This window comes from Anopheles stephensi, chromosome 2, assembly GCF_013141755.1.
Source record: "Anopheles stephensi strain Indian chromosome 2, UCI_ANSTEP_V1.0, whole genome shotgun sequence".
In the NCBI taxonomy this organism is placed as follows: Eukaryota; Metazoa; Arthropoda; class Insecta; order Diptera; family Culicidae; genus Anopheles; species Anopheles stephensi.
The window spans coordinates 64111479-64139121 of record NC_050202.1 but is presented as its reverse complement, the minus strand read 5'-3'; the positions used below and the strand labels follow the sequence as shown (position 1 = coordinate 64139121).

Genomic DNA, 27643 nt, shown 5'->3' with positions numbered 1-27643 from the left:
GAATTGTCACACGGTAAACTACACATCGGAGGGGACACCATGCATCACGTTCTAAGCCCTCTAGTAGTCCACGGATCTGCATTAAGGGTAAGATCGATGGCGCACACACACACGCATGCAAAAAAAGGGAGACGCAGTGCAAACGATCTCCTGCCTGTTATTGAACCGTTTAGTGGACAAAGCACAGTGCTTGCAGTGCAGCCAATCTGGCGAGATTGTTTTGGGGATCCGGATGGATTTAATTGGACGGGGATGAGTGGACGAAACTGATAGTAATTTATCGTTTCGGGAAAAACGGACATACAATACATTAACGATATATTACCAACGTAAGGTTTATGATGTTGGATTTGGATAGGAACTCATAGGAAATCGAACATTAAACTAAGTAATATTCTAGGAAGGGCTGACGTTTTAAAGTGGAAAATTTTAAACAAATTCAAACGATGCGTCACAGATTGAGCTCGTCGCTAGTTTGCAGAAATACACAGTGTATCATCTTTTAACAACGTATAAACCAACTTTTTCTCCTATCTGAGATGAAATCAGAATCACCACGTTTCTGGCAACGTTCTGATCTGCTTGATACCCACAACAAAAAAGGACACACATTTTCTGCATCAATCGTTCACGTGTTACATTACGTACTTGGCTATCCGTTCTTGGCCAGCTGCTGAAGGTTCTATGAAGTGGGGCTTTTTTGATCTCTCAAGATCCAAACTCCAAAACAAAAACCGCACGTTACATCAACAAAAAGCCATTTACATACACTAAACGAACGAATGCCACCTGATGAATGATGGCGAACCGTTTTTTTTTCTCTTTCCACATCCAATTCCGTGTCTTCTCCAGGCGGTGGCTCGTGTCTCCTCGACAGCGAACAGTCAACAGAAAAGTTACGAGTGGTATTACAGAACTGCTAGGGAAACATGCACTAACGCGCAGTAAGCACTTTGTTTTCAGTTTTTCAGTCAATTGACCAAAACAAAAAATGTTTAGAGTAATAACAGGGCCAAAAATAGACCGTAAAAGGACGAAAATTGCCGTATCGCATCGTTAAACATTCTTAATGAGCCATGGTTTTATTTTCACCATGTTGTTATTTAATCACAACTGTACAACTTTAAATTTTTAAATCAGTTCAGAATTTTTCACCTGTTTTTCCTGTTTGATCAGGCAATTCTAAGCACAATAATTTATGCTATCCGGTATTTCGACCTTAAAAGCAAGGAGCAAAGGACGTTTGTTTAGGATGATCGTTCAACAGATTCCGATCGATTGGTCGATAAAAGCCTGCCGCACTCTTCGGTTCGCATGACCATGTACTTACGATGTATATTGTTCGTATTGCGCAATCTTAAGCAACTTAAACCCGAGCTCATCGATGCGAGTTATGCGAGATCATCGAACGAGTTAATCAAACGCTTCTTCGCTGTATCATTCAAACACAAATCATTCTTCAAGGTTAAATTGTCGACATAGGTAATTTTCACTCAATCCCTTCGACGGTTATCTCAGTTTCGATTTGAATGGCTTTGCCTTTTTTACGGCAATCATAATAAGAAATGGCGGTCTATAATTATATTTAAAATTATACGCAAGAAAGCAACTAGCATTTGAAAGTACAGTAACACACAGGACTAACTATCGAGCTAGAGGGCTTCTTCCAGCCATAGCCAAAGTTATATTGTCTAAGAAGAAGAAGAAGATATAATATTATCATTCTTTCCGAAAAATGTTTGAAGCTCAATACAAAGCGAAAACCCGCTTACAATGAACAATCTCCTACATTTGAACCCGTGCAACGTTTTTTAAAAAACAAATTCAAACTCTGTTTCACGGCTTTTGTATGGCATCGATTTTTCACCAGGTTGAAACATTTCAACCAACTGAAACGATTTCAATTGCCGTTGAAATCCCGTCTGACAGCACGAATGAACCGAACGCACAAAGTTGTTGTGAAAACAGATGTGCGCAAAATGTGCGTGCGGCCTCTTATCGCACACCATCAACCGTCGTTCTCTTCTCGCAGTGTTATTGCAGTGGTCAGATCTGCTTTCAAAATTATTTGTCACTGCTGCTACAAGCAACCATCCCAAGCTGCGGTCCCGATCTAAACACTCTGGGTGTTTGTTTTTCGTTTGTCGGCGATAGCGAGAGGTGCGGCGTGTGATTCTGATATTAAGAAGCAAGTGATTTACTTAGATTTAACGCGATAAAATATGCATTTGTAGCCGAGATAGCACCGTACTTTCTAAAGGCCCTTTTGGCGTTTAGATCGGCCGCATCTTGGGCAAACGTTTGAGGCGAGTTGTGTAGGCGCAGGTCCTCCATCCTACCACAAGTGCAATTAACCTGCAGCGAAACGAGACCCTCTAAATAGCGGGTCAATCGAAACGGGCCGCAGCGGGTGAATCGGAATTGCTGAAAAGCTTTCTTCGTCCCGTCCTCCCAGTACGAACGAAACGAACGATGGTTGTTGACCTCGATCTTCAGGAAGCGGAACCATCGTCGCTGACAGCTGGACATGGACGATCCGGTGTCGTGAAGTATGAGTAAAGTATCGAGCCAATATTTAACCACCGCGATCGTGCATGCTTCTTGATAAGAGCCGGAACGGGCTATCTACAATTGCTTGTTGTTTATGTGCACAGATTAGACTGGAAGAACATCATGACGATCGCAACCGAGTCAAATCTGCCGGAATTGCGGCAGCTGGCCGTACGGGGCGAACTGCGTGCCTCACCCTTTCGCAGCATATGTTGGGCCGTTTTTCTCGGCGTGCTTGAAACGCCCGCCCTGCAGAGTTGGCCCCAGCAGCGGACCGATGCCCGGGCACACTATCGTCACCTGAAGGAGCAGTTTGTGCTGAACCCGCACCAGCAAACGACGGACATCCGGGACGATCCACTTTCCCAGTCAAAGCAAAGCCTCTGGAATCAGCACTTTTGTGATCAGGAACTATGCGCTGTGATAAAGCAGGACGTCGTGCGCACCTTTCCCGGGGTGGACTTTTTTCGCAAACCGGCAATACAGGAACTGATGACGAACATTCTGTTCTGCTATGCGCGCCAGTTTCCGGCTATGTGCTATCGGCAAGGAATGCATGAAATTCTCGCTCCGCTCATATTCGTCATCCACAGTGACCAGCAAGCATTGGCTCACATACAGGAACTACATCCGGACGTTGAGTATGTTCGCGTAAAATGATTCCCGCACCGTTCTTGTTGAATGATTTGTTTTTGCTTCCTTTCAGCCGCACCTTGCTCACAGTGCTGGACCCACAGTATCTGGAAGAAGATTCCTAGTAAGTGCGAAAGGGAATGTTTTTGAAAATGAAATCCAAAACCTCTTATTGCCCCTTTACCCTTTGCAGTGCCTTGTTCTCGAAAATTATGGCCCAAATTGAATCGTTCTATCGCATTACGGATGTGGTGCCCACGGCAACTGGATACTTCCCAGCACAAACACCCGGCAGTCCGCTAAGTTCTAGCCCGGGTGGTGCGAAACGCAAGCCGGAAGTTGAGGTGGTAGAACAGTTGAACTACATCAAGGATAAAATTCTCATCAAAGAAGATCTCCATCTGCATAACCATCTGCTCAAGCTCGACATTCCTTTAGCCATTTTTGGCATGTAAGAAGCCGTGTGTAGAAGCGGTGTTCGGGAACGAATCTGTTGCACTAATGGCTTCTTTTGCTCCCCTCGCAGCCGATGGTTACGCTTGCTTTTTGGGCGTGAGTTTGCACTGCAAGACTTGCTGCTGCTGTGGGACGCAATCTTCGGCGAAGGAGACGATCTCGGGCTCATCAACTACGTCGTAGTCGCTATGCTAATACGAATAAGAGATAAGCGTTAGTATCATATCCCACGAATTGGCCTGCGGAAACCGGATGTGAAAGTTTCTGTTCTGTTTGTAGTAATTTATAGTGACTACACAACCTGCCTTTCGTACCTGATGCGATATCCCAGCAACGTCGACATAGCGCTCGTGATACGCCATGCGCTCCACATGAAGGCACCGAAAGTTTACGAACGACCCGTCGGCGCAATGATTTTTCTGTCGTCCCCGTCAAAGCGTCAAACGCACCTGCAGCAACCACAGCGCTCGAAAACGGTCGAAATGTCTCAGCTTAAGTATTCCACACTGCCCTCCGTTCACCAGCGCCGCGGCCAGGCGATCGCGGCCGACGATCATCCGCTGCAAAGCCGACCGACGTCATCGGGTGGTGCTTCTGCAAGTAGCAGCACGGACATACCCTACCGGACCAGTTCACTGCCAAGAAATAGCGGCAGCAGCGGCAGCAGTTCGATGCGGAAGGCAACGGCCGTCGAGCTGCGTCAAGCCGCCTGTTTGGCTACGAAAAAAGCGATCACGGACTCGTCCCACCCGGATGTTCGTGATCCAACCGTCACCGATGGCTACCGGGAGGATGTACGTTTTACGTTCTGTATTCGATGTAGCATCTCTAATAAAATATATCTCTTTCAGGATCCCGAGCTGTTACGGATCGAGCTGCAAAATGCGTACAACATCATGTCCGTCGGTCGCGCGAAACTGCTCCAATATTTAACCGTGCTGCGACGTAACATTCGACCCACCAATCCGCAAGGTGAGCTGCAGCAATCGCTCGAAGGTATAGAGGAGATCTGCTCGCTGTTAAAGCCTCGCTACGATACCGTGTTTCGCGTTCCGGCGCCAATCGATGCGGCTACGGAAGCGAACGAAGAACCCCAGAAGGCAAGGAAACCGTTGCCTGGTGGAGCGAAGTTAGTGTCCACCGACGAACAGCATCACCACGCCAGCAACACCCAGCGTACGCAAACGCCTCCGAACAGTTTAAACCTAACGCGATCGTACAACTACGATCTCGACTGCAGGAGAAACAGTGCATCACAGTCAAGCGTAACGCAGTACGAGATCCCGGAGGATCGTTACAGCAAGATAGCGACTAAGAAGCTGGCCAACCGGAAGGAGGTCGAAATGAACGTCTTTACAAAAGATTTCTCCGACCGCCATCGGCGGATGGATGATAAGGATCTGCCCAGCACCAATCCGTTGGGCAACGGGGAGCGATCGGAATGACGACGATTCCGTAAAGGGCCACTTTCTGTATCGGTTTCGTTTCTTTTATGAATCTGCCTTTCTACGGACAAACGGTACGACAAATCGTGATCGTGTGAGCAAATATTGTACTTTATTGTGGTACTGCATCGGAAATGTTTTAATGATCTTGACCGACTGTGCTTTGCGGCCTTCGCTACACACACACACTATTATTATGTTATGTATGCGTATGTTAATGGCAAAACGAAAAGATGTGATATACATGTATTTAAAGGGAAGAATAAACGCAAAGCAGCTACTGTATAACCTCCCCTGTATACGAGGGCCAGAATAAGTACGCGCTTGTTGTAACATTGGCACAATAGCACCCTCTTAATATTATTATTATGATACTTGAACTATAAACGTTGTATAGTAATCACATACTGATGGAAGAGAGAGAGAGACATATGTGGTGTTTTCCAACCGCATACACGGTGTTCAGAATTCGACAAACTTCAACATTATAAATTGCGATTTGATCCCTTATTCCATCCAGCTGATGAAATGTACATAGTTGGATTACAAGTATTTACAAGCAAAGGCAATTTCGTCCCCGCTAGCGTCTGCATCTTTCGATAACGGACTAAAGGAACGCGTAACTTAGCCGAAAAAACAACAAACAGATCTTTTAGCCTCCTACCGCTACGTTATGTACATCACCAACCAACCAACCGCCCAGGACGCTCGAACCAAAGAGGGCAAAGGCAATAAGGGGTGTCTCGTTTCAAACGCACCTTTCGCTTTCATATAACCGTTCGTCTATCCGCCTGTTTGGATGTGGATTGCTTTCCATTTGGAGCCTTCGGTACGTTGGCTACACTTTTTCGATGTTCCGCATTTGTCGTTGTCAGGACCTGCTTCGTGTACTCGGAATTGTACAGGAATAGCCGCCGAACTAGCTTATCTTTGCAGATGGGACATATCTCAGCCATGCCCGTTTTAATACACCTCTCGATGCAATTGCTGCAAAACGAATGGCCACAGTTTACTATCACCGGCGCTTTATAGTCTTCGAGGCAAATGGGACACTCCGTGTCGGAGAATTGGACGTATCGGGGAGGACCTAACAAAACAGAAACAGAACAGGTGAATGCGGGGAGCTGTACCCTACACGAACAGAGCGTAAATATTTTACCTTTGCTTCGCAGATTGTATCGGTGCAGCGGTGAAGGTGAATCCGATGCTGACCGTACCAAACTTTCCGATCCCGTACGCAGGCTGTTACGCTGTTCTACGATCGGTTTCATCGCTAGCAATAGTGGCAAACTCGATTCGACGATCTTGTAAATTCGCGTATCCCGGTTATCTGCAGCGTTGTTCAGTACGCTGTTGCTTTGTTGCTGTTGAAGTCCAAGCAAAAGGCGGCTTTTGCGCGGAACCGTGTTTTGACGTTCGCTCCATGACAGCCGACTTGACAGCCGACCTTACAGCAGTGCTGGCAGTATTTATTGAATTGAATGCATTTAGATGCAATTAATTATTTCGTACATAAATACTTACTGTAAAATATTATATAAATATTTTAAAACATTTCACTAGCCAGTGGTTGTAAAATTGTTCATTTCAAAGATTTGCGTAACTTTGTTGTGCTCGTTTGCGGCGTTTGGCAGCACTGGCGCTGAACGCATGCAGGAGCATACTTTGACATAGAAGGCCATCACCGAAGTTTTGCAGCAAATATCGTCGGTCGTGAGTCGTGCAGTCGGATACGCGAAGAAGAATCACAATCTTCCCTTAACGGGAAGTTACCGCCTACGGACAAATTGTAGCTACCATTCACCCGGGTCATCATTTGCCCTCTGCCGATCCCATATCACGTACCGGAATTGCAAAACCAGCACGATGGCACATATATCCACCACCGAAAAGCCGCAGATGCAGCAAATCGATCTCAACACGCTCAATCTGCAGCAGCTGACCCAGCTGAAGAATCAACTAGACCAGGTAGGGATGGTTGGGTGTTCGGTCCGGCGGTCATGTGCAAGTTCGATAGAAACCGTAATTGCGATCGTATGTTTGTGCCTTGCAGGAGCTTTCCTTCTTTCAAGAATCGTTGAACAATATCAAGATGGCAAGATCGAAATACTCCGCATCCAAGGAAGCGCTGGAACAGATCAAGGAGGACTGGAACGATAAGCAAATTCTCGTACCGCTGACGGGGTAAGTTTGTCTCCCACCCGGAGGTCTGTCTCGTTTCATGTAGACGGTACTATGTGTGGCTCCATTACATTCCACAGGAGCATGTACGTGCCCGGTACGATAAAGGATGCGAATAATGTCGTGGTTGAAATTGGCACCGGTTACTACGTAGAGAATGTAAGTAATCTCCGTGCAAAGCTGCGGCACACTTTGATGCTTCTTCACTCATTGATAAATGCCTCTAACCAGGATCTGGAAAGCGCGAAAGCCTTCTTCAAACGGCGTGTCGAATACGTGCAGGAGCAGCTTGAAAAGATCGAAACGATCGGTATGGAAAAGTCCAAAATACGTGATACCATTCGCGAGGTGATGGAGAAGAAACTGGCGCTGTATAGCAAAGAGCTGCAAAAGAAGCGCGAAGGCGAATAGTCATCGTCATCGGCAGTCGTCGATCGAGAACCGGTCGTGTTCAGTTTTGTCCGTGTCGCAGAGGATTTCGAAATCAAAAGCATAACCGATCAACAGCAGCGCTCTACTCATGTAAGCAAAACCAAAGCCCGATGGTTTATTATTTACTTCTGTTTCTTTTTCCACTGATTCATTTCCTTCGTTCGGGTACCTTCATTCAACAAATCTTTACACCGCGCCTTAGTTAAGCGTTGGAATCCGACGCTGCATTTACGCAATAATAAATTAACCAAACGAAACGAAATCCGTACCGTCCTTTGTATCGTGCGCAACGCGCTTGTCTAGGGATTTAACGTTTCCTTTAGTTCACCACCTTCCAGCAGCTCCTTGATGATATCCAGTCCGCCGATAAGCTCGCCGTTCACATAGACTTGCGGGTACGTAGGCCAATTGGAAAACGTTTTCAGCCCCTGTCGTACAGCTTCGTCAGTCAGAATATCGAACGTGTCGTACGCGACGCTGAAAGCAGCACAACAATTGCATTTGCATTACTATAGCAAAAGGGAACGGGGGTCACAGTTTTGCCACCTACCCGGTGTCGTTGATGATTGCTATCAGCTGCTTGGAGAAACCACAGCGTGGGGTATTGCGGTCTCCCTTCATGAAGATCATCACCTTGGACCGATTGATGAGTGCCTTCAGCCGCTGCTCCAGATTAGCCGCCCCACCGTCGCCGGATGGTGAAGAGCTAGCGCAGGCATATTGTTTCGCTTTCTTCGTCAGTGATCCCACATCCACACCGTCGATGCGATCAATAGCTTTCCCTGCGCGCAAAAACAGCACCGTCGGTACGGAATCGATCTGGTGGCGCATGGAAAGCTCGGAAAGATCTTCCGCCGGCACATCCAGAAACTGTAGCGTTTTGTACTCCGTCTGTTTAGCTAGTTCGGTCATAACGTCGGTGATTTGTTTACACTGTTCGGCCCATTCCGCCGAAAACAGCACCACCGACACTGTTGCGGCACTGCACGAACGAAAAGATAAATGAATTTTGGGATATTAAGGCACCAGACGCTTAAATACACTACCTGATCAGTTGCTTGTACTGATCCTCGGAAGTAACTTTCGTGATGGCCATTTTTTAGGAATAGGAACACACTTTCTTTCGGCGATCACCTTTCTGCCGACTGCAATGTATTGGATTGGGGGAAAAAAAAGTTCGTAGATGGGTTTGACATTTGACGTTTTGTCCAAGGAATACCCAAAGGGCAAAATTAGTTGTCAAGACGTTATACGGCCGGTTATGTGGCGATTAAATGATCATAGGGCGCTAGAAGAATGCACGAAGTTTTCCTTTGATTTTTTGTTGTTGCTTTATAATATACTTAGCTCTCAAAATTTAAGCAGCGGCTATAGAATAGAATGAAAGAATTAATAAACCAATGAGATTCACGCACTCTCTCTCTCTGTCTCTAAACCGGTGTTTACAGTGACAGACTGTTCTCCGCTGAATCACAACAAAACATTGGTCATTTGGCGAGCATCCTGGCGTAGTGAAGTCTTCGGAATTGTTTTACGGGCTCTTCAAACCAGAATTTATATTTGAACGCCCTTTTTCAATTAACATATGGAATATCCGGGTGGTAAAAACGAACATTTTCGGCATTTGCTCTTTTTCGCTTTTCATCGGGGTCAAAAAGCTGCCGAAGCAGCTAGGAACATTTGCGAGGTGTACGGTGCAGGTGTGCTAGGGGAATCGACCGCACGCAAGTGGTTCGCAAAGTTCAGGAAGGGAGCGTTAAGTCTGGACGACACGCCCCGTAGTGGCAGACCGAGCAAGTTTGATGACGAGCGGCTTAAAACATTGCTAAAGGAGGACGGTGGCGCCCACCAAAGCATCCGTCAATTGGCCAGGAAGATGGAGTGTGATCATAAAACAGTTCTCAACCATCTCCGGGCGATCGAATTCACTGGAAAGAGGAAGGGAGTCATGGTGCCACAAAAACTTCAATATCATGCCAGGAAAGGAATGCATACGTCCGGAAACAAGGCAAAGCCGCGAGTCAAACCTCGTATGGAAATCTCGATCAACAAGGACAGTCCAGGTAAAGGAGCTAGAACTGGAGATCTTTCGGCATCTGTTGTACGCTCCGGACGCACCACATGATGATAATGATATTTTAATCTCCGGCCAACAACAGCTCTTCAACGTCATGATCATTGTTGTTCAAATAATAAATGCATTTAATTGCAAAAAAAAGAAACGCTACGAATTTATCCCCCAACTCTGGATAACCCGGCAGATTGTTGCATTTGTTGTCAGTTGCGTTTGATTTTTTTAAATTTTATTTCCGGAAACTAATCATCTGTCACAACAAGCGCATCTGTCATTTGTATTGTTGTGGATGATTATTTTTTGATAAATGTTTTTTATCATTTTATTTTTACAATTTATCCAACTTTCGTCCAAGCTGTTTGCCTTCAGTTTCTCCGGTTATTGATAAATTCTAAGCACCCTTTTTTCCACGGCCAATTGTCCATTACGTCAAGTTCATTGAACCCGTCGTGATAACACGATTGCGTAACCCAGATCATTCTCGTCGGCACGCACAGCAGCACCAGTTCGGCAGATCGCCGGTTGTGAAACGAAAACATTCCCCCTCAAAGCCTTCGCCCGAAAACGAAATGCTAAAGAACGCAGTCGCATTGGTAACCGGTGGTGCATCGGGCCTTGGCCGTGCCACGGTGGAGCGGTTCGCCCGTGCCGGGTATAATGTACTTCTGTGCGATCTACCAACCTCCAAGGGCAACGAAGTAGCCAAAGAGCTGGGTGAGAAGGTGGTGTACGTGCCGGTGGATGTACTGTCCGAAAAGGATGTGACCGGTGCCCTGGATCTAGCCAAAAGCAAATTCGGTCGGCTGGATGTATCGGTCAACTGTGCCGGTATTGCGGTGGCCGTCAAGACGTATAACTTCAACAAGAAGGTGGCACACAAGCTGGAAGATTTTCAGCGCGTCCTGCTGGTAAACACGGCCGGCACTTTCAACGTGATTCGTCTGTCGGCGGGATTGATGGGTGAGAATGAACCGAATGCTGATGGGCAGCGTGGTGTCATCGTGAATACGGCTTCGGTCGCGGCTTTCGATGGCCAGATTGGACAGGCTGCTTATTCCGCTTCGAAGGCGGCGGTCGTCGGTATGACGCTACCGATCGCTCGTGATCTTAGCACGCAAGGCATCCGGATTGTTACCGTCGCTCCCGGACTGTTCAATACACCGATGCTGCAAGCCTTGCCGGAGAAGGTTCGTGCATTTCTGGCCAAAACGGTACCCTTCCCGCAGCGACTGGGTGAGCCGGCCGAATACGCTCAGCTGGTTCAGAGCATTGTCGATAATCCCATGCTAAATGGGGAAGTCATTCGCTTGGACGGAGCACTTCGTATGATGCCTTAAGCTGAAGGAAGCTGGCAGCCTTCGCTGTTCAACAACGGATGCATTTATTCACAGTACCTCATGGATGGGACACAACAAAGTCTTCTAAAAAAAACACACACACACAAATCGTCAAACGATAATCGTAAAAGCAAACTCTTTACATTCAAGTTTTGTATTCGGCTTTTATTTTAATAAAAGCTACATTGTAACGCATCTCTCAAATTCGCTTTTCACTTCTCAACAGCAGCGGCATCATCAGTGGTTGGAAAATGTTCCCGGACTAGTTTTTCGCATTGCGGTAGATTTTTCAACTTGTTTACTTTCGCATTATAGCGTGTACCTTTCCCATTGCCTTTGCCTTCCAGCAGGGTACATATTTCTGGCCCCAGTTTGGTAACATCGTCCGGGCTGCCTTGCAGTACCAGCTGCCCCCTACCACTGCCGTCCGTGTCGGCATTGGTGAGGAAGAAAAAGCAATCAGGAAGTTTGACGACGCGCAGGAACGTGTTGATAAAATCCGAATCCTGACCGTCACTTCGATGAAGCAATACGTATCTCGGTGAGCCACTGTCTCGCAATGCATTCAGCTTTTCCGCTTCAGCGGTGGCCAATTCTGTCGTTAGCTTTTTGGCAATGCGCTGCGTAGTTCTTACGCTGGATTGCAGCTTCTTCGCCAGCTCAATGTGAGACGCAGGACCGCCATTTAAAAGCGTATTGAGCTGAACCTCCCGATCGTAGCATTCGGACAGCTTTCGAAGCACACGACCTCCCACCAAGAAGTGTACCAGACACTTGCCCTTTGCTTTCTCGACGCTAAGCAGCTTGATCGATTGCAGTTGGCTAAGATTGCGTACGTGAGTTCCGCAGCACATGTTACTTTCGATTCCGGCTATAGTCACAACCCGCAAAGGACCACACACATCCTCCGGAAGGCCACGGGTTGCTCGGGTAACATCGGACTTTAGTGCTGGGTCGTTCGGTTCATACACGTTCACCTCGACGGGTGTGCAATCGACAATCAGCTGGTTGCAGATGCTTTCGACCCGGTCCAGCTGCTCACGGCTTATGTCCTTTGCGTCGAGATCTATGTACGAGCTTTCCGTTCCCAACCACCACGACTTCGTGTTGTACTTGAACTCCCGGTCAAAGATAGCCGTTATGAGATGCTGACCGGAGTGTTGCTGCATATGATCAAACCGGCGGGACCAATCGACCCGCTGGACAACTTCCTCTCCCGCAGTAAACGGTGGACCGTTGTTGCTATCATCTTCTATAAAGTGAATTGCTAGCGCTCCCTTACGTGTAACCGAGGTTACTTTTCGATCGGCCACCGTTCCCTGATCCGTAGGTTGTCCGCCACCCTCGGGGAAAAGAATTGTATCTTCAAATACAACGTTGAAGCCTCCTGTAGCAGCATTCTCGCAGGAAACAACCTTGGTACGGAATTCTCGCAGAAAACTATCTTCTTGGCACTTAAAGACCATCTTTGCACGGTCTTTTTGCACGGATTTCTGCACCGAGACAAGAGCGCTGTTTTTGCGATATGTCATCAATAACAACGCCAGCCCAGCAACGTAATTTGTCACTGTCCCAGATAGTGAAATTTTATTTCAGAGCACATTTACATCTTGGTTGAGTAAAATCACCTTTTGCGAGCAGTTTTGGAAATTAAATTAAATAAAAGAAAATTAAATTTTAAATCATTTTTCCCGTTTCTTCGCTGTTGGCTGCGATGTGCGATACCTTTTTCACCGGGCCACTTCCTGTCAACCGTCACAACTCAGCTTGACAGCTGCGTTTTGACAGGCGACGTTTGCCCGAATACCAAATTTCTTTCTTTCTCGTGTTTTGCACCAAGCAGATCGCTTGTACGGAAATCGGTGAAAATTACCGAAATTTGTTCATCCTAACTCACCATGGACAAAACATTTGTGCTCGCACGCGTTACCAAGGTTCTGGGCCGTACCGGATCGCAGGGCCAGTGTACCCAGGTGAAGGTTGAGTTCCTGAACGAGCAAAACCGACAGATCATCCGCAATGTGAAGGGTCCCGTCCGCGAGGGCGACATTCTGACCCTGCTGGAATCTGAACGTGAGGCAAGAAGACTCCGGTAAACTCGCTCCAGCTTCGCTATGCTTTCCACGGACGGGTGCATTCTGCTGCCCGCAGGTAAGACCGAAACACAGCTGCTACGGCGCATTGATCAGCTAGAAGAGCGTCATTCTGAACACCTTCCTCTTTTTCTAGGTTATGTTTCCACTTTGTGTACGTCGGTGTAATACTGCTACAAACGGGCTGGCGACCAAAACTTGAAAAAAAGGGAAACCAATCCCTGCCGGTGGCAACAATGAATGTATTATGTTCGTTAAACTTCGTGTTTGTGGAAGTAAAGAATGAGAGGTGAAAGCTAATATAACGTGAGTTTGGTAACAAAACAACCCAAATCCGAAGATTGTTTATTTCTATCGACGTGCGTACGATGTGTTGAACCGTTGAACGTGTCGTGTCCTGGTTGTTAACGGTTGGAGGAAACCTCTACGTTAAAAAGTTAGTGCTTTTCTGCAGCAACCAATGCACGAGAAGAGTGTGCCGGGAGAAAGAATTTCGACCATGAACGTGAATACCATTCAAACCAAAGCATCAAATAGTAAGTATTCTTGACTTTCAGATGGATATGGTAGCATGATCTCAGATAAAAATGAGAAGGATATGGGTAGTTCTTGGTAAGTTAAAGGTTCTTGTATCGAAATTTCACTCAGTATCCTTCCAGAACAGTTTCGATACCCGTGAAAGTGATAAATTATCCTTCTTAGTGAAATACTCCTTCCAGCGTACTAAATGTTCCGTATATTGATTATTTCCTACTGTTGTGGTATATAATGGAGGATTCCTAGGATAAAAATTCAGTCAGTCTTATGACGGTAAATCGGACGGTCGAGGTAAATCGAACTTTTAATCTGGAAAAATGTTCGATTATGATGGGGGATCTACTTAATCGCAGCTTCGTTTCTCACGTATATATTTACTCAAGCTCTCTTTCGTGCTATTGAAATTGGGGAACATATTTGCACTTTCATCGCACACGATTATGCAGATATGCAATACCATTCGCGAACGAAACCATCCCCGAACTCAATGACCACAATTTCCAACGACTGTTGTAAATGCAATTGACGGATGATTTAAAAAAGTTAACCATTTTGACGTTTCTATTTGACAGCACAACTATCCGCATATGCGTTGTTTGCTCAGTGTCAATTCAAAGCGCTGGACGCTTGACAAAAAGCGCGAACTGCATATTGTGTTAAATCGACGAGAAGTTCTTTAGAGATTGTCGAGAGTTCAGTTAATAGGTAATAGATGATAATACGGCTGCCTTAAACCTGCTTCCCGCGTGATAATAAAATCGCGGCAGAAGTGGTATCTGGAAAACAAAGTGGCAACGAGGCAACCCAAACAACACACCCAGAGCGTCCAGCTTTGGCGAGAGTAAAGCAATGCAGCCCGAACTATTGATGTAGGTTTTATTTCGTTCTTGGACAAACTACGTTTTCCTCAGACATTTCCTGGTTTCAATGAAGAATTGCGTATCGTTGCAGCCCTACCCAAAACGAAAAGGACTATTGCCATTTTTGTTTTGGGGCCACCAATTTATTGCTGGTGTTTCCACATGTCCGGCCTGATCTGCAGAGCTTCATCGATAATGTTATTGGAATTGAACTGACTACCGAAGCGCAAGAAACGTTTAGCTTGTGCGAAGAATGTATCGGAACAATGGACATGTTCATCACGTTCCGTGGCAAATGTCGTGCCCATTACGATAAAGTGCGTGGAATGAAAATTATGAACCAAGCCGTAAAAAAGATGTTTCCGTTACTACAGCTACAGCAGCAGCAGCAGCACGTCAGTACAAATGCCGCATCGCTCTCTAATACGACAGCTGTGAATGGATGTAATGCGAGGAACATTAATATCCAACTGTTGCATCCAGAAGTTTGCTTAGTGGAACCCACAATGAATGGCAGTGTCGAAGCTGATAACGGCTCTGCTGGAAGGTAGATATTAGTATAGTTGATTAATTCGTTTTTTTTGTGTGCTATAGAATTTTATTTCCCCTCCATCCAGCGCTTCCAAAAGAGTCTATCCTCAGCTATCACCAGACATCGGTGCTGATTCTTCAACTAAAAAGACACGAACTGAAAACGATTCAGCTCGTAAGACAAAATATCATCATATCCGGGATCTTATGAAACGCTTTCGGGATAACCGATTGCAGAATAACGATGTATCACATAGTCCATCGCACACACCCGTTAATAGTATCCCGCGAACAATTGAGATTATAAACAATCGGCCGTTGACTACCACTCGCCATTCACTTCCATGTAGTATCGCCTCCGCTAACTACACTCCGCAATGCAAGCCTTGTGTGGTGGTAGTAAAAAAATGTCTCGCACAGCCGACCGTTGCTGATTCGTGCAAATCGTAGTTTATTCAATATTTTGTTGGTTGACGCTTTGTTTTATGATCTGTAAGAACTCTCGTAATGGACATGTAATTACAATTGTGTACAAATAAAAATCGAACTGCGGCGTCTGAGTACGTCATTTTTTCAATGCTTCTAGTAACTTAAAACTTGTACTGAATCGTGCTTGCTCATACTGCTTCCGGTGTTCTATGTTAGTTTCGCGAACTTTCTTCCAACGTACCAGATGGTCAGCAAGCAAATCATCCTTATCCTTGGACGATTTATCGATATCAAAATCACCGACTGGTTGCGCTTTAATCGTGAGGAACGGTTTCAGATTCGTGTGTTGTGGTCGGGGCATTTGCGTTATCTCTTGCAGCTCTCCATTCGTAAACTGAGTTACGATATCGGGATTGTGCTCGCGCTTTACGGCAACGCGCGGTTTTGTGCTAGACACGGCAGACTCCTCCACCTTCTCCCGCGGATTGTTCCTTACCCAGGCCCGGCACATCGGATACAGTGGTGAATTGTCGCGAAAGCGGGCCAAATCAATGCCACGGTTAAACAGCGTTATGATGTACGGCTGATGGACGGCGGGGGCCTCTACGCGTTTTCGCTTCACCTGCGTGTCTTCATCGCTGTCGTCAAAGCTGGTGCTATCTTCGTCGGATGATTTGGTGACGGTTTTTAATGCACCCTTCAGGCGGCCCCGTGCAATCACGACATTTTGCAGCGCTTTTCCTAGTGTGTGGGAGATTTCGTCAGGATCGATTTTATGCTGCTCCAACGTCGACAAATTACTTACGCTTTTCGTCAGAATTGATGAGGCTTCTTCTCTTGGCTAGCATTTTTGCTGATCGTCAAGCGTTGGTTGTTGTTTATGTTTCCAGCTTAACCACAAACAGAAAACAAGCCCATTTTGACAGATCACAGTGTTTCATTACCGTGGTTGTGCAGTATGACATTTGGCGTATTTTTCAACTGAATAAAAATACTATATTGTAGTTGATTCTTGAAATACTCCAGTATAATTGAGACATAGAGGCACATAAAAATTGTGGTAAAGTGAATAATGAAATGAGGAACGAGTTGTTTTTTCCCAATTAATTCCAATCAGGACAAAAGCGTGCTGGTCACCCTAAATCAATCTGACAGCGGTTTGTTATGATTTCATCGCTAAAAATACCGTTTTCCAGCGGTACAGTAAGTTTGCAGCCTCGGTACGGGTGACGAATATGTGCCGAGCGTTTTCCTTCACACAAATCATACACACCTTTTAGAGGCAACTCGCTCACCATGAAAAAAGTGTACCCCTAGTGCAGTAAACGTTTACAGCAACAGCCACGAAACAAATGTCTAGTTTGCGGCGTTAGTTCTTTCTGCGCAGCATATACGTCGATCGTGGTGGAAAATGAGTACCCGGCCAAGCCCCGCACCATTCAAACGATCGATCGATGGTTTGTTCAACGTTTGGCTGAACCTGCGGAACCAAGGCCATGAGAAACCGCTCCGCAACGCCCTGTACAACGTGCTGGTGGTCGGAGTGATCGCGGTCGTCATCGGTGTAACGCTCGTGCTGGCTCCCTTCTTCAAACCACTCCTATGGGCGTTTCTGTTCGGCGCGGTACTGTTTCCGGCGAAAAAACGACTTTCCGCTTCGTTGAAGCGCTGGATCGAGCGTATCGAGAAGGACGACAAATACCTGTTGCTTGGTGTGCTGGGCGCACCACTGTGCTGGGTGGATTCCCTGGGCGAGTTTCTTACCAGCTGGCTGAAGGACCATCTAAAGATAATTTCTGGACTTGTCGGTGGGCTGGTGACGCTGCGTTTCATACTATGGCTAACACCCAGCGAGGTGTTTTACTCAATATGGAACTTTATCGTGTGGATCCATTCGCTGTTCCGCACGCTGCTTGGTTCGCTGTCGCTGCAGATGGTGGTCGTAATATTGGTGGTGTACGTCGTAAGCGTATACTTCCTCTGGACACCGAACCATTCCATGCCGTTCCTAGTGATCGGCCAGTTTCTGTGGATGGTCATCGTCGGGTACGGGAGTAGCTTCCTCGGAGCGCTACAGGTGCCCGTATTTCTTGGCCTACTAATGTACGGGCTTGTCGGTTTAATATACAACCTGCAGAAAGATGAGCGCAACGTGCGATTCATCGACAAATGGCATAGCCTGCTAGATGTAACGAGCTACCGGTTGGAGGATTCAATGATCTCTGCCAGTCCCGCCAACCTGGAAGGATCAAGAATTGAGGAAATTAAAGCAAAATTGCGGCTAGACGTTTCAGCAACGCCGCAGCTTTCCAGCACGATGAACGAAACGCCCGGCCACGGCACTACCTATCCGGCCAGCATGCTGACGAACGTAGAATCACTCGAAAGTGACACTTACTTCCGGCTGCTGTTTTACGCTTGCGGTGCCACACTCGTTTGGATGCACACCTGGCTTCTGTTTCTCGGCTGCATACCCATCTTCCTGCACATCGTACGGCGGGCGGCCGAATTTCTTGGCATCATTGCGTACGTATCGCAGCAGGCGCACCAAAACTGGCAAGCGCTTAAACAGTGGCTATTTCCGCGCCATGCCGCACTGCTGCCACTGTGTTTGCCCGGTATATTACGGCTTAACACCAACATCCATCGGTACGCCTGTGCTAAACTACGGTCGTACATCGATGACATCACCTCGATCGTGATGATAGGCTTCCTGATCGTGCTCGTGATGCTGATCAGCGTGTTTGCCTTCGCGCAAATCTACTCGGAAGCGATAGCGGTCGCACAGCTTGGCTCGAATCTCGTCAACCGCACATTGATACACAAACCGGAACTGATTGAAATGTTACCGATCGGTGGGTAAAATCGGTAACGCGGTTTTTCCCTTCTTTAAATTAAGAATTTTACTCCATTTCAGACATGCAATCGATGGACAACATTATCGACAACGCGTACAAGTACGGCCGGTCCCACATCGAACAGTACGTGGACGGTATCTTTAACGATACCGATCCGGCCCAGGCGATCAAGCTGAAGATGCAGATTCTAAGCGTTTGGGACCGGCTGATACAAAGCTGGATGGATCGCAGCAATGGCGATGGAATGGTGGGGCCACGCGTTCCTGCCCAAGCGATTCGCATGACCATAGACGAGATTTTTATCAATCCAAGTAAGCAACCACAGCAACAGGGACGAAGAAAAAGAGCTCCCTTGTGATTAATTCTTATCTCTGTCTTTCAGTTACGAAAGCGGGTCTGATTGGGTTCATAAAGAGCAACTTCGGTATGCTTTGGGAGGTGGCCGATTCCCTGTGGATGCTGCTGAGAACAAACCTCACGTTGCTATTGTCCGCCGTCGGCACGCTTGTGTCCGCCATCCTTGGCGGAGGACATGCGGTTTTGAAATTTTTATTCCACACAGTATGTTTGTTCCGACGTGCAACGCAAGCGTGTTCGTAATCCACCATAATGATTGTCTCTTCCAGATCATTTTCTTTACGACACTATTTTATCTGCTACAAAGCAGCCAAGATCGGTACGCACCGACCGCGATCAGCATCAACAATTCGTGGGGTCCACGCATCATACAGGCGCTGGAAGATTCGATATCGAGCGTAGTCGTAGCCACGCTTAAGCTGGCCCTCTTCCATGGACTGTTTACCTGGCTCACGCATACCGTGTTTGGGGCGCACATCGTCTATCTGCCGGCGGTGTTGGCATCGATCCTGGCGGCCGCCCCATTCCTCGAGACGTACTGGTGCAGTGCGCCTGCCTTTCTCGACCTGTGGCTATCGCAGGATCGGTTTTGGCTGGGTGTCACCCTGGTGATGATACATTTTATCGTCCCGTCCAACTTTAATCCAATCATTCATTCGGAGATAAAGGGGTAATGTGACACCGACAGTGGCAATTGTTCGGAGCTAAGACTAAGCCGTGCTTGCTTTCCCAACAGGGGAGGCCATCCGTACCTGACCGGTCTATCCATTGCTGGAGGGATGTACCTGTTCGGCTTAGAAGGTGCGCTGCTCGGGCCACTGTTACTTTGTTTGCTGGTTGTCCTGTTTGAAGTTACCATCAGTGCTATCCGAGATAGCCCGGCCACGCCACAAACTAGGTAAGTAGCGAAGCCGTCTCCTTACCACTATCCTGCGTTTAACCCATATTGTTCTTTCTCCTTACCATTAATCCAACTAACCGTTGCCTACTTGGATGGGACTTTTGGATTGCTTAATCATCCGCTACTACAATCTGTTGCCCGTTGCTTAGAAAATCAAGCCTAGATACGAACAACGACATTTACTCGCCCGCGACGACGTAAGTAGACGTAGGAGAAAAAGTAGAAAGAGAAGAAGCGGTTTAGCAATGTTTGGTTGTAGTTTTTGGTTTGATAACATTCTGCTAACGATATGATACATTGTGAGTGCTTTTGCGTTTACTGGCCAAAGGTTCAATATTGTTTTCTTTTTTTGTGTCCTGTAGGCGTAGGAAAGTTTGCCAGCTTAACTATTTTCTAAATTATTAACAGGTGTTTCTCATGTTATCCAACGAATATCCGGATGTTTGCTTAGGATGTTTATTATGTGAAAATTGCTTGTTGTTTTAAACTTAGAGACACTTGTTGTATGGTCTGAAAACTGGCTGTAAAGTTTAATCGTGTTGAGCAGTTTGCTTGCTGTTTTTCTTTTGTGGTGGCTGTAATTTTTAAGTAATATCGATATTATAGATAAAAACTACGGTTTGATGTAGCTAAATGATCTGAGGACATTAACAGGGTATTGTTGTTTAACATTTGATGTAGTGCACAATCGGTGGTTTAATGGAGCATATTGCGTTCGAATTGTCGGTTGAGTTTTTTCTCTCTCTCTCGATGGGTTGTAAAAATTGAAGTACCTTAAACAAACGTGTAAAAAGGTGGCAATTTTAAGTGTTTAATGTTGTAACAGGGGTAACTGGTAACTAGTACTAAATTACGCTACTGGATGTTACTGGCAATTGAAACAAACAAAATCATTCCAAAAAATAGAACAAATTTTCATACAATCTTGGTACGTTTCTTTCTTCTTCTTATCTTTCGTATTTTCCCGTACCCTTTGTCCGTTGCAAATGTTACACAAATTACTACGAAAAACGAAACCCCCCCAACAATTAAAAAAACAATAAACAATTACATCGTCCAACACAGCTTGTGCCACGAATGGCAACAGTTCGTTCGTCACGGGGCTGTAAGTAACGACCTAATCGGTAGTAATGGGTAGTGTAGTGTAGGGGTTCGCCCAACGCAACAATTCGATCACTCTCCTCTGCTCCTCTGTGCGGTCCCTCCATTTGCCGAACCTAGTGCTAATGGTATCGGAGTGGTTGTAGTTTCACAGCATGAGTAATACTCCGTTCGTACGAGTACCCCTGTTAGGTTATAAAGCAGCTATTTATGTGCTTATTTCATCTGATTTCACCCCACGCTCATCAATCATTTGATTTTCGCCGTTATACCGTTAGCAAACCAACGACCGCGCCATCGGCTGCCTATTTGATGCGGACCAAGGATGGCAAGTTTTTAAACTCACCGTTGGCCCTGAACTGCACCGCATCGCCCACATGCATGACCATCCGCGGCACACCGTTACACTGATAACCCACATACACTTGGTTCGCTCGTTTAACTCATCTTCTCACGCGCTTTCATTCATCTTCTACTCTACTTCTATCTCACTTGAACTATGTTACACATTGTTACATGCCTGTGTGTTTTATGCTCGTATCCTTCAATTCCTTTAATTCCCCACGATCCGGCGGTGATTGGCGCGTGATTTGCCACCACCCTCCTTATCGCGTTATCGCAACCTATCGAACGACAAACAGCAACAACTTCCGGTACGCAGCATTCCAGGAGCAGACGAGCGAGGAAGGACCGTCCAATGCAATCGGGACTGATGCTGTTCAAACGGTTGGCCCCAATCGTTCCGTCGCTCTCGCGGCTCATCAACCAGCGGGTGGAACTTCTATTTAATTTAACCATGCAATATTCATCCCCACATCCGCTTTTTGTTGCTGAAATTATCGTTTGTAGGGTAATGGCAGCTTAACGGAAGCTGATAGACCGAAGGCACCACAGGCTTACGCAAGGCTAGCAAAACAGTTGTGATAACGGAAGGGATACAAGAACTCACTCACAGAATTATATATTTATATATGTATTAAGTGGTCAGTTGGCAACGATTGAAAAGAGTAGGGAGCGCAAGGGAACGCTTTTGTTCTGTTTGCAACCGCGCCTAAAGGCAAGCTAATGAGAAAGATTTTTTTTATCCAAAGCGAGAGTTTTATTTTAGTGTTTACTAACAGTAGGTGTAAATGGAGAGTAATAAAATAGCAAATGCATCAGGGAAAAAAAAGATTTACTGTATCGTGTATTTAAAATGGGAACTCCGGGTGTTTGGTGATGCTAAAAGAGAAAGGATGGAAAGCAAATCACAATCCCATTTCCCACCATCTAGCCCTACGCCTCTACTTACCCGGGAAAGAATCCAAAGTCACAAATGCGCAAATTTTGATCGAGCCCATTCAGCTCGGCCATATCGGTGTCGGACAGCTCGAACTCGAACAGCGCAATGTTTTGTCGCAAACGGGCGGCGTTGGTGCTTTTCGGGATGGTCGCAATGCCGCGCTGCAGCAGATGACGGAGCAGAATCTGGGCCGCAGTTTTTTCGTGACGCTGCGCCACACCCTTCACCACCGGATTGTCCAGCAAGTCCGGCACTTCGCGGCTGCAATGAGGAATAATTGTCAGACGTATATGCGGTCAGCCGTTCGTTCTTCCGGCGTGCACTTACTTCAGCAGCTTCTCGATGCCCTTCGAACCGAGGGGCGAGTACGCGGTCACAGTAATGCCGTTCGCTTTGCAAAACTTTACCAACCCATTCTGCTGCAGATAGATGTGGTTCTCGATCTACGCGAGTGATGGGAGAACGAAAGGGACAAAAGAACAGTGGATTACCGGTTGTGCACTTTCCGTCGGTACGCGCCTCCCATCCGCTTACCTGCAGGTTGGCCGGCTTAATTCGGCAATTATCGAGCACCCGTTGTATCTGGCGCTGGTTGAAATTCGATAGCCCTATGCTGCGTGCCAGACCGGCATCCGCGATCGCTTCCATGCTCTAGCCGCCCACCACCCGGTGTGGTATGTTAGCGTTACACACGCAGAGCCGCCAAAGGCACAAGGAAGGTTTAGGAGAAGAAAAAAAAAAAGGCAAAACCAAATTAAGATCGAAAGCGCACATACAGCGCACATCCTTGGCACCTTTTTCTTTCTTTTCATAACTATCCTCGGCCTCGAGTTGCCGGGGTTGCCGAATGTAGGGCAGAAGGAGGGCAGAGATTCACGGCAAAGTGGCCATTACAATGCTACCGGTCGGTACGTTGGGATGGGTTTCGGTTTGCTTTTGCGGATGGTTTGCGGAACAAATGGAAAGATTGTAAGAAAAGCCTTTTTTTTTGCTGCCACTGCATTATCACTGAAATTTTCAATGTTTGTTTGTGTACAGTGCAGGGGACTGAAGTCTTGACTCTTTTTTTTCTCTTCTGCTGTGTTCTGCTTCCGGTGGTGTATCGTTTGCCGAGTGGCGCACGGTGAGTCAAATCGTTCCGGAAGTGGTGTTCGAACACCGTCCCATTCCTTAACGTGAGCGAGCTTGCGTAAACTGAAACCGATGGGATTGGCTGGATTTGGAAAGGCATCCTCATGGGAATGGTTACCCCGGCAGGGGACCATTCACTGACGGGACTTGATCTCCCTTGATCGTGTTGAGTGTGAGGATGAAATTAATTATCGAAGGAGAACATTTGCAGCAGCATGCGAGTGCGGTACTTGCTGAATACTGCCTCTAAAATCGATCGTTTTAAGTAGAGTTCTAATATTGCGACATCATTGGTTTGAGGCTCGCCTATGTAGCAGAAGCTTATCAAAGGATCGAGCGTGCGGCACAGAACCTCGGGTTGGAGATTAAAGAGGCGAAAACCAAAACGATGGTGGCACCACCAGCGGTCCTCTGCTAACAAACATTGATTTACGCAGGGGTACATGTACAGATAGGTGACCGCATCTTCGAAGTCGTCCAAAACTTCACCTATCTGGGGTCAAAAGTCAGCAGCGACAACAACATTGATGTTGAGTTACGCGCACGGGTGCTGGCTGCCAACCGGTCATACTACAGCCGCCTTCGAGAGGAAGATGCTCAGAAGGATTTTTGACGCCCCGTGTATGTGTGGAAGGTCAATGGAAGAGCCGCTACAATGACGAGCTCTACGAGCTGTACGATGGTCTCACGCTGGCGAATTAGACTCGCCAGGCTCCGGTGGGCTGGTCACGACATGAGAATGACACCGGACGATCCAGCCCGTAAAGTCCTTTTAGGCCGTCCACATGGACGGAGGAGGCGTGGTAGGCCCAAATTGAGATGGAGTGATGGCATTGATGCGTCCGCCAGAACGACCGGGATAACGGATTGGCAGGCCAAGACTGCAAAGCGGTTGTAGCGCCTGATAAGTAAGTAAGTCTAACATTGAGTTAGTTAACGTTAGAGAATTACTATTCAAATTGTTAAAAGTCGAGTGAAATTTCGAGGTCATATATCATCTGCTGGGTATAGTACTAATTAATATATGTGTTAAATTGAGAAGTCGTACTATGATTATCCATTCCAAAATGAGTGAGTAGATTCTAAAATGTGGATGGATTTTTGTGGGATTTCCCGAGGTCCCAAAGATATACTCTAGAAAACGAAAGAATAACGCAAAGGAGACATGTGATAGCCACCAGAGAGCCTTGTAAGATCGTAAAATGATCGTAAATGCTATAGATCTGGTGGCATTATCGTTGCCCTTGTTGAGTCAAAGGATCACAGTGTCCATCCATACGATCAAGAAGATCCTGGGTAAAGTTCAAAACGGCTAGCCGAAGCCGTCTAGGCACACCCTGGACGGAAAAGAAGGGCCTTTCCCGGCGGCAACCGCATCGTTGATGGAAAAGTTGAACTAACTGTGCTAAACAGTGATTAAAGGACCTGTTTGAACCAATCCCGATGTCCATCTCAGGGCCTGTTCTAATACATCCATGTCCAAGGTTAAACTAATCGCTAAGCTCTTTAAAGTGCTGCAAACACACAAACACCAATGTTTACGGGAGAAATAGCTAGCAAGAGTGGAGCTTCATCGACAAAATACTTCTTGAATGTGCTGAATTCATGCCGATTATCTGTAGTTTTGATCAATTGTAGATCTTTCCTCATAAATATATTTTTCATTAAGGCTGGATGTTATAGAAAATGGCCACACAAAATCGGAATTAATCAGCACGGGATAGCAATAAATCCGAAGCCGAAAATCAGGCCTTCGATCTAATATTCCAGGGCTGGAGATGAAATCAAAATTTTACATCGCTTTATGATACGGCAGTTCGTTAGGAAACTATGATAAAGCTTTCACCTAATTAGGGCGGCCAGGCGGAAGTGGGAACATTTACATAAACGCGTTCCCATCGAACAGTGCCTTTGTGAAATAAGCGTATAGCAATAATCTTCCTGGCCTGATTCACCTTACCTTCCACAGGCTGACATGGTCCGTGGTGGTTTCCAGCACGATTTCTCCACTGTCGTCCATCAGGAAGGGTCCGTCCACCTCGGGCACGGTGAACGGAACGTGCACCAGGTACAGGTCAACATAATCAAGCTGAAGATCGGTGAGCGATCGTTTAAGAAACTTTTCCACCGTTGCGGCTCGCGTACCTGTGTTGGAGCGGAGTGATGATCATTATTAAAAGATGACGGTTTTGCGTCGTTTAAAATGCGGACCGAAGCTGTTCAACATTTAAATGCCCCTCAACACCCCAAAACAAACCGCGACTGGCGCGAGTGTGTTGAAGTGGGGTGCCCAAAAAATTGCTGACAACTCGACACGCTCGATGCGAAGGGTAAAGGGCGAGTCAGGAAGCGGGTACGTACCGTGCGGGGGCAATTTGGTGACGATGAACAGCTCCTCGCGCGTCACCCGTCCGCTGTCGATCCACTGGCGCAGCACTCGACCGATCGTCGGCTCGTTCAGATACACCGGTGCACAATCGATGTGCCGATAGCCGGCCTCAAGTGCCTCGTTTAAAGCTTTCTCCACTTCATCATCCGGAGCCTGTTTTTTCGGAGTTAGGTACAACAAAACATCGATGCGATAAGGATGGATGGATTGCTTCCCACATACGGTGTGTGTCCCACTCATACCCGCCAGGTTCCAAAGCCAAGGGCCGGCATTTTGTGCCCGTTCTCGAACGTTAGATCCATCTTACAGGCTGCTGCCATAATTGCACTGGGTGGGGGGTCGGGGGTTTGTTCACTAAACACACAACACTCACTGCACGAAACGAAACAAGCGCGTCCAGCACTGGCCGTGGTGTCCGATCGACTGTACCGACGGTACGGAACTGTTTCCCGACTTTGTCCCACGATCAGCTCCCGGACGATGGAAAGGTTTCTCCCACCATACACAACCGGGGAGCAGCTATGCTATGGCCTGGGGAACGTTTTTCGAACAAAAACCGGTCGATTTCGCTCTCTAGGAGAGTGCAGGGACTATAGCAGGGAACACGCACGCATTCCTTCTCTCGCATGCAGATTTATCGCGTTTGACGATCGGAGTTGCAAATACAACTGGAGGAGTGCAGTTGAATGCAATCTCGTGAGGCGGGAGGAAAAAAAACGTTAATTCGGGATGATTTTATTCCCGGGTTTGGTTTTACGGAAACAATTATAGACATTCGAAATATGTTATAAAAATTGTAAGTTTTTCAACTTGTATAAGTAGTTTAAATTATTTAAAACCCTCAACGCCTTAAGCATTGCAGTGCTTAAGTGGCAAACGCGACGTAAGGCAGTACGAAGGACGGCAGACAGGAAACGTAAATAAATGTTTGTCTTTAAAACACATTACATTCCATTTGCGTCCCCCACAGCAACGGATGCATACGATGATCGGTTTTAAGCCGATCCGAACAGGAATGAGCAGCAATACCGTTCTCTTTCTCGAGTAAATAAGTCTCGAGAGTACGGTGAAGCGGATAGCGTCCGCCAGAGTAATTAAATCACGTTCTAGCGCTGTACCTACCAACAGTGTGGGCTGTAACAGTTGCAGCAAAATGCACTAATGCATAAATTTGCCTTAATGATTACTGTAGTACAGCTTAAGGCAACTATTAAGAATGTTAATATATATTTGACAATTTTTATCATAAATTTTTGGCTCCCTGCCATACAGTTTTACTCGTAGTCATTCCAGTTTTTTTTATGACTTAAGGCATTTTTAAAAACCTTTCAAACGATATATTTGTATTGGCGAAGTGACACCCATAAGCAGTTCTAGAAATCAATTAGCGGAGCGAAAAGTTGGCAAATATCGGATTGCTTTATATGGTTCCAGAAACTCGGAAACCTTATTCAAAAGCAAGGCAATATATTTTTCAGAAAGGTAAAATGTAGCAAAATATTGGAAACATATAGCGAAATTTATTCCAATGCCGAAGTCGGCTAGGCACTCGTTGTGGAAAACGACTGAAGAAGCGTTTGGGTTATCGTTTGCAAACAAATCAAATAAGCTGGTATTCGATAACTTTAAGCTTTACATTAAACGACCCATCATTCAGAAACAGCTGTGAACCGCAGTTCCTCTTTCTACAGGGAGATACTTAGAAAAGTTTTTGGCATGTGTAGAGAGACAATGGAGAAGGCGCAACAGCAACGAGCTGGATGAGTTGTACTTAAAGCTCTATGATCTTCCACCAGTTGTACTGTACAACACCCCAACTAGATTGACCAATCTCCGATAGGCAGGTCATGTAATGAAAATGGCACCGGACGGCCCAGCCCGTAAAGACAAGGACAGAGGCTTTACATGACTTTATGTGGCTTTTTGGCCAATATAGTTTTTGATGATTTTGTACCACATTTTTTAAATCGAGGAATATAGGGCGGGTCCGCTGGTCGAGGCGATAACGGTCTTCAAAAGGACGGATCGGGGTTCAAATCCTATCCAAATCGTACGCAGAGCTGACT

At 46.4% G+C, this 27643-nt stretch overlaps 10 protein-coding genes across 18 annotated transcripts; 5 read left to right on the top strand and 5 right to left on the bottom strand.

Moving 5' to 3' along the window:
- Nucleotides 1–1964: 1964 nt before the first annotated feature.
- On the top strand, nt 1965–5403 carry LOC118506786 (TBC1 domain family member 5). 2 transcript variants are annotated; one of them, XM_036044402.1, is made up of 8 exons: nt 1966–2160; nt 2235–2555; nt 2655–3191; nt 3257–3307; nt 3377–3634; nt 3710–3852; nt 3919–4433; nt 4491–5403. In XM_036044402.1, exons 2-8 carry the CDS (start codon nt 2473–2475, stop codon nt 5082–5084), a joined length of 2181 nt encoding a protein of 726 aa, XP_035900295.1. In that variant the 5' UTR covers nt 1966–2160; nt 2235–2472; the 3' UTR covers nt 5085–5403. The 2 variants fall into 2 exon arrangements, with proteins under 2 accessions (XP_035900296.1, XP_035900295.1); XM_036044403.1 differs by having other exon boundaries at nt 1965–2555; nt 2660–3191.
- Nucleotides 5363–6490, bottom strand: LOC118506794 (LON peptidase N-terminal domain and RING finger protein 1-like). The gene is made up of 2 exons (XM_036044414.1): nt 6244–6490; nt 5363–6171 (listed from the first exon to the last, which is right to left on the bottom strand). Exons 1-2 carry the CDS (start codon nt 6353–6355, stop codon nt 5852–5854), a joined length of 432 nt encoding a protein of 143 aa, XP_035900307.1. The 5' UTR covers nt 6356–6490; the 3' UTR covers nt 5363–5851.
- Nucleotides 6491–6739: 249 nt separating this feature from the next.
- LOC118506793 (probable prefoldin subunit 5) lies at nt 6740–7959 on the top strand. The gene is made up of 4 exons (XM_036044412.1): nt 6740–7052; nt 7138–7268; nt 7346–7424; nt 7497–7959. Exons 1-4 carry the CDS (start codon nt 6951–6953, stop codon nt 7674–7676), a joined length of 492 nt encoding a protein of 163 aa, XP_035900305.1. The 5' UTR covers nt 6740–6950; the 3' UTR covers nt 7677–7959.
- LOC118506791 (glutaredoxin 3) lies at nt 7781–8893 on the bottom strand. The gene is made up of 3 exons (XM_036044410.1): nt 8744–8893; nt 8248–8679; nt 7781–8174 (listed from the first exon to the last, which is right to left on the bottom strand). The coding sequence occupies exons 1-3, from the start codon at nt 8791–8793 to the stop codon at nt 7997–7999; spliced, it is 660 nt and encodes a 219-aa protein (XP_035900303.1). The 5' UTR covers nt 8794–8893; the 3' UTR covers nt 7781–7996.
- Nucleotides 8894–10031: 1138 nt separating this feature from the next.
- On the top strand, nt 10032–11312 carry LOC118506790 (3-hydroxyacyl-CoA dehydrogenase type-2). The gene has a single exon (XM_036044409.1). It carries the CDS (start codon nt 10341–10343, stop codon nt 11106–11108), a length of 768 nt encoding a protein of 255 aa, XP_035900302.1. The 5' UTR covers nt 10032–10340; the 3' UTR covers nt 11109–11312.
- LOC118506787 (alanyl-tRNA editing protein Aarsd1-A) lies at nt 11253–12661 on the bottom strand. Its single transcript, XM_036044404.1, has one exon. The coding sequence runs from the start codon at nt 12638–12640 to the stop codon at nt 11321–11323; it is 1320 nt and encodes a 439-aa protein (XP_035900297.1). The 5' UTR covers nt 12641–12661; the 3' UTR covers nt 11253–11320.
- Nucleotides 12662–12901: 240 nt separating this feature from the next.
- LOC118506789 (40S ribosomal protein S28) lies at nt 12902–15706 on the top strand. 4 transcript variants are annotated; one of them, XM_036044407.1, is made up of 5 exons: nt 12902–13259; nt 13338–13737; nt 14311–14607; nt 14690–15145; nt 15216–15706. In XM_036044407.1, the coding sequence occupies exons 3-5, from the start codon at nt 14588–14590 to the stop codon at nt 15577–15579; spliced, it is 840 nt and encodes a 279-aa protein (XP_035900300.1). In that variant the 5' UTR covers nt 12902–13259; nt 13338–13737; nt 14311–14587; the 3' UTR covers nt 15580–15706. The 4 variants fall into 4 exon arrangements, 2 of the variants coding, with proteins under 2 accessions (XP_035900300.1, XP_035900301.1); XR_004905549.1 differs by having other exon boundaries at nt 12904–13259; nt 14781–15145; nt 15216–15689; XR_004905550.1 differs by lacking the exon at nt 14311–14607 and having other exon boundaries at nt 12907–13259; nt 14973–15145; nt 15216–15609.
- Nucleotides 15557–16523, bottom strand: LOC118506792 (protein lin-37 homolog). Its single transcript, XM_036044411.1, has 2 exons — nt 16364–16523; nt 15557–16299 (listed from the first exon to the last, which is right to left on the bottom strand). Exons 1-2 carry the CDS (start codon nt 16404–16406, stop codon nt 15695–15697), a joined length of 648 nt encoding a protein of 215 aa, XP_035900304.1. The 5' UTR covers nt 16407–16523; the 3' UTR covers nt 15557–15694.
- Nucleotides 16524–16689: 166 nt separating this feature from the next.
- On the top strand, nt 16690–21898 carry LOC118506784 (transmembrane protein 245). 5 transcript variants are annotated; one of them, XM_036044399.1, is made up of 8 exons: nt 16761–18413; nt 18476–18727; nt 18799–18977; nt 19043–19443; nt 19510–19671; nt 19824–19871; nt 20740–20779; nt 21417–21898. In XM_036044399.1, the coding sequence occupies exons 1-8, from the start codon at nt 16970–16972 to the stop codon at nt 21486–21488; spliced, it is 2598 nt and encodes an 865-aa protein (XP_035900292.1). In that variant the 5' UTR covers nt 16761–16969; the 3' UTR covers nt 21489–21898. The 5 variants fall into 5 exon arrangements, with proteins under 5 accessions (XP_035900290.1, XP_035900292.1, XP_035900291.1 ...); XM_036044397.1 differs by lacking the exon at nt 20740–20779 and having other exon boundaries at nt 16690–18413; XM_036044398.1 differs by lacking the exon at nt 20740–20779 and having other exon boundaries at nt 21054–21560.
- On the bottom strand, nt 21733–26128 carry LOC118506788 (1,5-anhydro-D-fructose reductase). The gene is made up of 7 exons (XM_036044405.1): nt 25820–26128; nt 25550–25730; nt 25149–25333; nt 22592–22708; nt 22385–22500; nt 22067–22318; nt 21733–21996 (listed from the first exon to the last, which is right to left on the bottom strand). The coding sequence occupies exons 1-7, from the start codon at nt 25895–25897 to the stop codon at nt 21966–21968; spliced, it is 960 nt and encodes a 319-aa protein (XP_035900298.1). The 5' UTR covers nt 25898–26128; the 3' UTR covers nt 21733–21965.
- Nucleotides 26129–27643: the final 1515 nt, after the last annotated feature.